Here is an 11,294-nt window from a genome sequence, read left to right on the forward strand (position 1 = left end):
CAGCCCCAAGCATGCTGTATCCTGCATCGGACATCCTCCTTCTCCACTCTTAAGCAGCAGGAGGAAACAAACTATAAATGTTAGATTTTTTTCCCCTTCTCTATACAAATTTAAAAAGAGGTTTCTTTTAAAGTTCTGTGTTGCCATGATGACACCTGGTTCCACCTGAACTTTTCTTAAACCTTGACTTAACCAAGGCGTTTTTCTATGGAAATGTTGACTCTGTCTTCAAGTCAGTTCATCTAAGACTCAAAACCTACTTGACAAACCAGTATGTTTTACTCATACAAATGTTCTCTTCAGCTATGTTAATGAGACTGTATTTGCTTGGAAACCTGCCTTTTTTCAAGATTCATGTCAATCATTTTATGGCCCAGGACAACTCACCTGTGCCAATGTTATCTCAAACTGCATGTTGTGGATGAGGGGCCTGGTGCTAGTCTCTGAGTTTTGAGACATTTCCTTTCTCCAATTAGCTGACTGCTAGTAGCTATATAACATCTGGCTAAAGACTAGCAGGGGGGCACTCTTTCTGCCCCCTTCTGATGTCTATGTCAGAAGCTTTCTCTATATCTTTTATACTGTAATAAAACTTTATTAAACAAATGCTCTGAGTCATCTAGCCTCATCACTAGCCCTGGATTCAATTCTTCTCCTCTGGAGGCCAAGAATTCCAGCATCTTTCATGGCTCAGCAGCAACCTTTCAATTCTTTCCTTCAAAAGATGTCAGTGTCATTCATATACTGTGTCACAAAAGCAAAAATGTAAAACTATGCTGTGCAGGTAAAATACTCTGACTTGATTTCCCTCCTTTTGAAGGAAATCCAAATGATAGACAGGCTTATTGTTAAATAAAAAGTGCTTAAATTAGTAAGCTATCAGCAAACTTGCCTCTCTTAAATTTAAATTGCCACCTTTAGCTATTACAAACTGTATTTTAAATATATTCATTATTTTTTCAAATAAGTAAAATATAAAATTAACTGTGAAGACAGTTTATCTTCTCTGAAAATGAACACATTTTATCTGAATTTTTAGGCTCATGAAATTAAACATTAGTGACCACACTAACCCACCCTTTGTTTTTGTTGTTTCTCAGTTGCTAAGTTGTGCCAACTGTTTTGCAACCACACAGACTGTAGCCTGTCAGGCTCCCCTGTCCATGACATTCTTCAGGCAAGAATACTGGGATGGGTTGCCATTTCTTCCTTCAGGGTATCTTCCTGACCCAGGGATTCAACTCGAGTCTGCTGCATTGTCAGGTGGATTCTTTATACTGAGCCACCAGGGAAGTCATACCTTGGAAAATCTCAAATATTTATAAAATACCTAACAGAGTGAGTGGATGGAGATATGAAACGTTTCCAAATGGCTTGACACATGAACTTGCTTAGACACACATTTGTTATTATAGGGGAAACAAACTAGAAACAGAAAGTAAAAAAAAAAAAAAACAAAAGGAAACTCCAACCAAGATCAACCTTTTTAAATAAATATGATCTTTTCAGTGAAAAAGAAGCATGTTGATATTAGAGGTCAGGAGATGGGAGATGAGTGGTCATTTTAACCATAAGGCAGGGATTTAGCCATGCTGAACAACTAAAAATGTTTTTAAAAAATTCAACATATCAGCTATGCTAAATTTCACAACACCCAAATACTGAGTGGAGATTAGGAAAATGATATATAATAATATTGTTAAAGTATCTTGAAAATTATTTTCATTATATCTTCACATATCATATTGAGGAGTTTTAAGGTAGTATTTTTCCTTTAAAAAAAAAATCCAACAGTAAAGTCAGTGCCAAAATTTAGTGTATTCGCCAAAGTTTTTTCAAGTTATCATTATACTACCAGCCAGACTTTGAGTCTTAGCACCATAAAAACGCATATAGAAGTAGCATTTGGAAGTCCACAGAAACAGGAGTGATTTCGTTGTTCTCAGGCTCTCCAGTTCTGTTGATTTAACTGTTTCAAAAAAGTCCAATAACTTGAGTTTTCATCCTATCCAGAGAAACCCTGTGAGCTCCATAATATATCTAGGCCCTTCCAGGAAGGAGAGGGGAGTCATAGGTATGGACTTTCTTTATCCATCATTTTTCTTCTCTAAATTCCTACTTCCTAACTGAGTTTCAAATGCTCTTAACAATTTTATGACTTGTACCTGCTGCCTTCTTCTTTCCTGGTGCCAGATGTGACCATGGCTTTTTCACCTTCATTTCCCAAAGCACTATTAATTTACAGTCATGTGCATCATAGCTTTATCGAAGATCTATAGACAGTGAAATACATTTACAGTCCTGTACAGAAAGCATACAGATTCACACTATTTGTCTCCTAATGTGCATGAATACTTCCCACACAAGACCTCTTTTATTTGTTGAACATGTGTCCTGTTGAGGTCTGTCATAATGACATGATTCTGGACCCTTTTCTCACCCATGCCATATTCTCTTAATAAAAAAACTCAAATTCAGTTTTCTTAATTTTGCCAAAAAAATAGCTCCCTATTTGAGTAATTCATCTTACCGATACACTAACCCAAAAAGCCTTCTTTACCCACCCATATAAACCCATGAAACTCTTTGCCTAAACAAGCCAACAATAAAAAAGCAACAAACAGCATGAGAGAAATTCATATATTTCCCTGGAATAAACAAAAGTTAAGCTTCAAATTTAAAATGTTTTCCCATTAATGATCATACTGAAGGAAATAGAGTAGAATGAAGTGGATGTATGCAGACTACAAAAGTAGCAGACTTGAAATTAGAAGGCTAACAGTTTAGTCTAGATTTTTTCTTTATGAAACTGTGACATTAAATCATTAACCATTTTGAGCTTCATTTCACCATCTATGAAATAAATATATTTGTATGATCTGTCACTTGCTGGTTTCATTGAACAAAAGCAAAAAGAAAACACTTGCCCAAAGAAGCTTGGTGTAAAATATTTAGAGATGCAAAATAAGTGTATAGTAAACATCTTAATGAAGGCTTCAATCTCTGACATTTAAAGGAGACATAGTCTTCCTAGTCAGATAATAGAAAAATGGGAATAAAACAGTAAAAACATCTGATACATGCTTCTAAAGCATGTGGAAGATACACACAACTCCAATAAAATGATGCTACTCTAGTGGTGCCTAGCTGATTTTCATCATTGCTGTCTCATTATATCAAAGGTATCTCAAATTTGATCACTTGGAGAAAGCAATGGCAACCCACTCCAGTACTCTTGCTTGGAAAATCCCATGGACGGAAGAGCCTGGTAGGCTGCAGTCCATGGGGTCGCAAAGAGTCGGACATGACTGAGCGACTTCACTTTCACTTTTCACTTTCCTGCATTGGAGAAGGAAATGGCAACCCACTCCAGTACTCTTGCCTGGAGAATCCCAGGGATGGGAGCCTGGTGGGCTGCCATCTATGGGGTCGCATAGAGTCGGACACGACTGAAGTGACTTAGCAGCAGTAGCAGCAGCAGTGGTGTCTAGCTGATTTTCATCATTTCTGTCTCATTATATCAAAAGCATCTCAAATTTGATCACTTGGAGGCCATTTTTCTTCAGTAAAAATTAAAACTTTGAAATGAAGCTAAAAAATAAGAGTTACATTTATAATTTATTACTATTAGCTAAACGGAAAACCAGAGGAGATATTTCGCAAATCATTTAGGGAAAAAAGAAGTCCAGACAGAAAAATTGGAAATACATTATTTTGAGAAGGCTTAAATTTTCTTAGGTCTCTTATTTAAAAAAATAGAAAAATAAGGCTAAATAATGACTAAAAATATTTCATTGAACACACAGAATCTCCTTGTCCTGTAACTATATCCACAGACAGATAATGTCTCTGATCAAAACTCTGCCACACATAGGGTTTTTCCCAAAGCAAGTTTAACATCTTTGTTCCTCAAGCTGTAAATTAAGGGATTCATCATGGGAATCACATTCGTGTAAAAGACAGAGGATATTTTCCCATCATCCGCAGACACAGAAGATGGTTTGAGATACACAAATGCACTTGATCCAAAGAACAGAGAAACAGCAATGATGTGGGAACTGCAGGTGCTGAAGGCTTTGGACCTGCCCTCTGTGGAGCTGATGTGGAGGATGTTGGTGAGGATGAGACCATAAGAGACAAAGATGGTGAGACTGGGCACAGTGATGTTGATGCCTGACACAATGATAACTTCCAGCTCAATGATGTAGGTATTTGTGCAGGAGAGCTGGAGGAGAGGGTAGATGTCACACAAATAATGGTTGATGGTGTTTGCATCACAGAAGGTCAGTCTCAGCATGCATCCAATGAGGGTTGTTGCCTCAAAAAATGCCATCAGGTAGGAACCAAACATAAGGCTGAAACACACTTTAGGGGACATGGCAATGTTATACAACAGTGGGTTACAGATGGCCACATAGCGATCATAGGCCATTGATGTCAGCACATAACTTTCAGAAATACCAAAAAAACACAAAAAGTAAAGCTGGGTCATGCACCCCATGTAGGAGATAGTCTTCTTCTCTGATATGATGTTGATCAGCATTTTAGGCGTAAAAACAGAAGAATAACAGAGATCTATGAAGGACAAATTAAAGAGGAAAAAGTACATAGGTGTGTGCAGGTGTGAACTCAACCCAATTAGGATGATCAAGCTCAAATTTCCCATCACAGTGACCATATACATTACTAGAAACAGGAAAAACAGGGGGAGTTGAAGAATTGATTGGTCTGTTAATCCCGCTAAAATGAACTGAGTCGTGAAAGAGTCATTCCGTGGAGCCATTCTTCTCTAAGGGGATCTGTGAAAACAAGGAGAAGGCTTACATAGAGGAAAAAGTGTTTCTCACATCTTCTCACATAAGTGACATATGTACTAGGAATGACTGTGGGTAGCCCAAACTAAACCCATAGTATTTACTTACCATTACCATAGAAATGAGTGACAAGAATTTCCTTTATAAATGCTTTATAAACTAAGTAGCAAAAAGCATCAAAATTTAGCCTTTTACCCAAAAAGATAATGGAAAAGAAGTTTGAACCAAGACAGAATTTTCATTCTCTCATCTCACCATTATTTCATTCACTTGGACCCTCTTCTAACTTCTCCTCTTCTTTTGGCAGCAACCCCCAAAGCCTGGCTTTTGTCTCTAGTGCAGATAGGAACTTACAGGGTAGGAACCAAGAATATTGCTTCTAATTAAAATAAATAAATAAATACATGGTTTAGGGAAAAAATGAAAAAAAGAAAAAGAAAGAAACACAAGAGCAACCAAAGTCTAGGAAAGGTTAAGTTACTCCATATATCACAGAGTAAAAGCTATAAAAGTAGAAGAAAGGGTGTTCTATCCATGGAGAGGGAACTTACTAAGAAACTGTATCACCTGTATCCTTTAATATTTCTGAATATTCTCCGCTCTCCCTTCAAACAGTTTTCTCTGCGAGATTCAGTTGAATCTCAGGACTGCACAAATAGGAAATGAACTGTCATATCTGAGTCTCAATCGTGTCATATCTCAGTCTGCACCTTGGACAAAGAAAACATGAATATAAATGTAATTCAGAAACTCACTCTCTGAAGCCAGAATATCCCAGGCGTTTCTTCTTAGTGATTTTACCCCATGGTCCTGGAAGGGCAATTTCAGGTTCTCGGGCTTTGGTTTTATTTTTTCTAAGAAAATGTCACCTGTAAACAATTTCTGATATACCTTAGAAACCTTTCAGAATTATAGATCATAATTTTGATTATGATTTTTGTCCTATCCAGTAGCAGAAAACAATAAATGGACTCTAAAATCATTTTTGGTGCATGCTAAGTCACAAAGGATTTTAGTGTGCATGTAATGATACAACATGGAAGCAGCTTGTTCAGTCTCTTCCCTAGGGAACAGTTTCTACATATAATAGGGAACTAAGGGGTTTGTCTTTACAATCTTTCTTTAGTCCCTTATAGCTTCAATATTTAACACAATTTTATCCTTCACTATCGGGATAGTGCACCACCCAAGGAACAGCCAAAATTAACAACAATTTCTCATCAACAAGATTGCAGTAGAGCAAGCCCTAGAATCTCTTTCCCTGCATGAACACACTGACTCAAACACAATTTATGTACAAAACAGTTAAAAGGATCCTGAACACAGTTCAATCATGATACTAATTACACTGAAGCTGTTAAGAAAATTCAAGATACGTCTTCCATATACCTGCTGCTACTGCTAAGTCGTTTCAGTCGTGTCCGACTCTGTGCGACCCCATAGGCGGCAGCCCACCAGGCTCCTGCGTCCCTGGGATTCTCCGGGCAAGAACACTGGACTGGGTTGCCATTTCCTGCTCCAATGCATGAAAGTGAAAGTAAAGTCGCTCAGTCGTGCCCGACTCTTAGCGACCCCATGGACTGCAGCCCACCAGGCTCCTTCCTCCATGGGATTTTCCAGGCAAGAGTACTGGAGTGGGTTGCCATTGCCTTCTCCATATACCTATGGAAGTCCAAAACCACGTGACTGGTACAAAATCGCCATTTCCCAGGTTCTCCCTGGGAAGAGAAAGAGACACACAATACATCCAAAGCTCCAGTTTTTCTAGGGGCCATCCAGAAGGCTGGCTTCTGTTTAGTCTGTGTCAGAAAGCAGGACAGGCACAGGATACGGCATAATCTAGCTGGCTGAGATGAGAGAGAAGAGAGACAGCAGTTTATGCTAAAATTCTCTGTAGCCACCCACCTCACTTTGGTTTAACACAGCTAGAAGTAGAAAATACTTTTCCTACAGCTTCTCCTTATAAAGGAAAAGGTGCACTGTGCAGCCATTAACGCTATTTACCTGGGGGCTGCCAGAGGAATTGACTTGAATCTCCCATGTTAAGAGCCTAATGGGATCCTGACATTCTCCTGACTCCTGGGAGCTATTAAAAACTAGCAAAGTGGACTGCACTATCACAAGTTTGAGAGGTCTGCCTTTCCTAATCAGGCTTATTAATAGGGTCAGCTCCAGTACAAGGCCAGTTCATCAGGATTAAAATAGTTTACTATTTTTGTCTGTGTGCAGACATGAGTGCAGAAAGTCAAGGGAAAATAAAGAAAAGTTCAATTACATTAAAAAAAAAAAAGAAAGAAACACTCCAAGAAAATGAGCACACAAATTGGACCTAAACAAATGGAGATATATTACTTAAGTGACAGAGAATTCCTTTAACTGTCATAAAGATGTTTGATGTAGTCACTGAACAATACATGAACAAAGTGTGACTTTTTTCTTCAAAGAGTACCAAACAGAAGTCATGAAGTCAAAAACATGATAACTGAACTGAAAAATTCAGTAAAAGATCAAAACCACAGACTAAACAGACAAAGCAAAGGATTATAGAATTTGGAAAAAAGGACAATTGAAACAATTCAGTAAATGGAGTGAATAGATAAAAGAATAAAAAATGTCAAAAGTCTAAGATTTATGGAATGTATTGTATCACATGACACACAGGCATTACAGTGATCACCAAAAGAGAAAAATGTGAGTAACAGTCTAAAAGATTTCCCAAAGAAAAACTAGCTGAAAAAAATTCCCAAATCTGTGCAAGGAACTGGACATCTCGAACCAGGAAACAAAAATATTCCAAATAAGATGATCCCAAAGAAATCCACTATAAGGGACATTATAATAAGTTATCAGAAGTCAAAGAAAGATTTTTTATTGAAGTATATTTGATTTAAAATACTATGTCAATTTTAGGTGTACAACATAGTGATTCAATATTTTTATAGCTTATAGTTCACTTAAAGCTATACAAAAATATTGGCTATATTCTTCATTGTATATCCTTCTAGTTTATATATTTTATATATAGGTCTATATATCTTAATGCCCTCCTCCTATATTTTCATTTACCCCTTCCCTCTCCTCATTGCTAACCACCAGTTTGGTCTCTATATCTGTGAGAATGCTTCTGTTCTCTCATACTCATTTTTTTGTTGTATTTTTATATATTACACATATGACTAATAACATACCATACTGATCTTTGTGTTAGTTCCCTGAATATACTATTCTCTAGGACCAGATACATGACTGCAAATGGCAAAATTTCATTCTTTTTCATGACAAATATTATATGTATATATATATAATTGAGCCATTAAATGTATGTGTATGATGTATATATATATATATAATTAATCTGTTGATACACATTTAGATGGCTTTCACATCTTTGCTATCGAAAATAATGCTGCTGTGAACACTGGTCACATGTATTTTTTCACATTACTGGTTTTGTTTTCTTCAGATATATACTGATTGTTAGATCATAAGGCAGTTTTATTTTTAGTTTTGTGATGAACCTCTGTACCTTTCTCCAAGGGCTTCCCTGGGGGCTCAGAAGGTAAAGAATCTACCCGTAACGCAGGAGACCTGGGTTCAATCCCTGGTTCAAGAAGATCCCCTGGAGAAGGGAATGGCTACCCACACCAGTATTCTTGCCTGGAGAATCCCAGAGACAGAGGATCCTGACTGGCTACAGTCTATAAGGTCGCAAAAAGTCAGACACGACTGAAGCAACTTAGCACATAAGCATATTAGGTCCATATACGTTTCTGAACATTATATTCTCTTCTTGCATTGATCCTTTTAATGTCCTTCTTTGTCTTTTACTATTGACTTTGTTGTAATGACTTCTTTGTGTGATATGGGTATTGAATTCCCCGATTTCCTTTTTTCCACTTGACTTAAATATCTTTTATTGTCCCTCATTTTAGTCTGTGTGTCTCTTTAGATCTAAAGTGAATCTCTTGTAGGCAGAGAAGGCTCTTTTTTTGTTTTTTTGATTTGGTTTTTTTAATCCATTTAGCCACCTTACGTCCTCCTATTGGAGCATTTAGTCTACTGACACTTAAATATGTATCTACTTACTATCTTTTGTTATTTGTTTTCTGGATGTTTCTGAGTGTCTTCTCTGCTTTTTTTCTACTGATCTCTTCCATTGTGGTTTGATGATTTCTGTAGTGTTATGCTTGTGCTTCTTTCTCTCTAGGTTTTATAATATCTACTAAAGGTTGTTTATTAGGATTACCACCTATATCTATAGACACTCATTTTAAATGCTAGTAATTTAAGTTCAAACAAATTCTAGTATATTTTCATTTTTACTTGCTTCCCCCACATTTTGGGTTTTAGATGTTGTATTTTACATTTTCATGTCCATCCCATTTGTTGTAGTTATGACTGAATTTATAATTTTCACCTTTATATGGAGGTTGATATCTATCTACAATATTATATGTTTCAAGTATATCTACAATATTATATCAGTTTCAGGTATACCACAGAGTGATTCAAATTTTAAAGATTATATTTTTTTTATATTTATTATACAACATTGTTATTGTCCCTGTGTGTACAGGATAGTCTTATAGCTTGTTTACTTTATACATAGAAGCTATATCTCTTAGAGATAAGAAAGCCTTCCTCAGTGATCAATGCAAAGAAATAGAGGAAAACAACAGAATGGGAAAGACTAGAGATTTCTTCAAAAAAATTAGAGATACCAAGGGAACATTTCATGCAAAGATGGGCTCAATAAAGGACAGAAATGGTATGGACCTTACAGAAGCAGAAGATATTAAGAAGAGGTGGCAAGAATACACAGAAGAACTGTACAAAAAAGATTTTCATAACCAAGATAATCATGATGGTGTGATCAATTACCTAGAGCCAGACATCCCGGAATGTGAAGTCAAGTGGGCCTCAGAAAGTATCACTATGAACAAAACTAGTGGAGATGATGGAATTCCAGTTGAGCTATTTCAAATCCTAAGAGTTGATGCTGTGAAAGTGCTGCACTCAATATGCCAGCAAATTTGGAAAACTCAGCAGTGGTCACAGGACTGGAAAAGGTCAATTTTCATTCCAATCCCAAAGAAAGGCAATGCCAAAGAATGCTCAAACTACCACACAATTGCACTCATCTCACATGCTAGTAAAGTAATGCTCAAAATTCTCCAAGCCAAGCTTCAACAATATGTGAACCATGAACTTCCAGATGTTTCAAGCTGGTTTTAGAAAAGACAGAGGAACTAGAGATCAAACTGCCAAGATCCGCTGGATCATCAAAAAACAAGAGAGTTCCAGAAAAAACATCTATTTCTGCTTTATTGACTATGCCAAAGCCTTTGACTGTGTGGATCACAATAAACTGTGGAAAATTCTGAAAGAGATGGGAATACCAGACCACCTGACTTGCCTCTTGAGAAACCTATATGCAGGTCAGGAAGCAACAGTTAGAACTGGACATGGAACAACAGACTGGTTCCAAATAGGAAAAGGAGTACGTCAAGGCTGTATATTGTCACCATGCTTATTTAACTTCTATGCAGAATACATCATGAGAAATGCTGGGCTGGAAGAAGCACAAGCTAGAATCAAGATTGCCGGGAGAAATATCAATCACCTCAGATATGCAGATGACACCACCCTTAAGGCAGAAAGTGAAGAGGAACTAAAAAGCCTCTTGATGAAAGTGAAAGAGGAGAGCGAAAAAGTTGGCTTAAAGCTCAACATTCAGAAAACGAAGATCATGGCATCTGGTCCCATCACTCCATGGGAAATAGATGGGGAAACAGTGGAAACAGTGTCAGACTTATTTGGGGGGGCTCCAAAATCACTGCAGATGGTGATTGCAGCGATGAAATTAAAAGATGCTTACCCCTTGGAAGAAAAGTTATGACCAACCTAGATAGCATATTACAAACCAGAGACATTACTTTGCCAACAAAGGTCGGTCTAGTCAAGGCTATGGTTGTTCCAGTGGTCATGTATGGATGTGAGAGTTGGGCTGTGAAGAAAGCTGAGCACTGAAGAATTGATGCTTTTGAACTGTGATGCTGGAGAAGACTCTTGAGAGTCCCTTGGGCTGCAAGGAGATCCAACTAGTCCATCCTAAAGGAGATCACTCCTGGGTGTTCATTGGAAGGACTGATGCTGAAGCTGAAACTCCAATATTTTGGCCACCTCATGCGAAGAGCTGACTCATTGGAAAAGACCCTGATGCTGGGAGGGATTGGGGGCAGGAGAAGAAGAGGATGACAGAGGATGAGATGGCTGGATGGCATCACGGATCGATGGACATGAGTTTGGGTAAACTCCGGGAGTTGGTGATGGACAGAGAGGTCCGACATGCTGAGATTGATGGGGTCGTGAAGAGTCAGATATGACTGAACGACTGAACTGAACTATATTTCTTAGTTCCCTACCCTTTTCTTGCCCCTCTCTCTTAATTCCTCATTGATAACCATTAGTTTGTTTGCT

General features: G+C 37.6%; 1 protein-coding gene across 1 annotated transcript; it reads right to left on the minus strand.

Annotated features, from left to right (window-relative positions):
• Positions 1-3,853: 3,853 nt before the first annotated feature.
• On the minus strand, positions 3,854-4,783 carry LOC128069200 (olfactory receptor 8B3-like). The gene has a single exon (XM_052662489.1). The coding sequence runs from the start codon at positions 4,781-4,783 to the stop codon at positions 3,854-3,856; it is 930 nt and encodes a 309-aa protein (XP_052518449.1).
• Positions 4,784-11,294: the final 6,511 nt, after the last annotated feature.

This window comes from Budorcas taxicolor, chromosome 25, assembly GCF_023091745.1.
Source record: "Budorcas taxicolor isolate Tak-1 chromosome 25, Takin1.1, whole genome shotgun sequence".
In the NCBI taxonomy this organism is placed as follows: Eukaryota; Metazoa; Chordata; class Mammalia; order Artiodactyla; family Bovidae; genus Budorcas; species Budorcas taxicolor.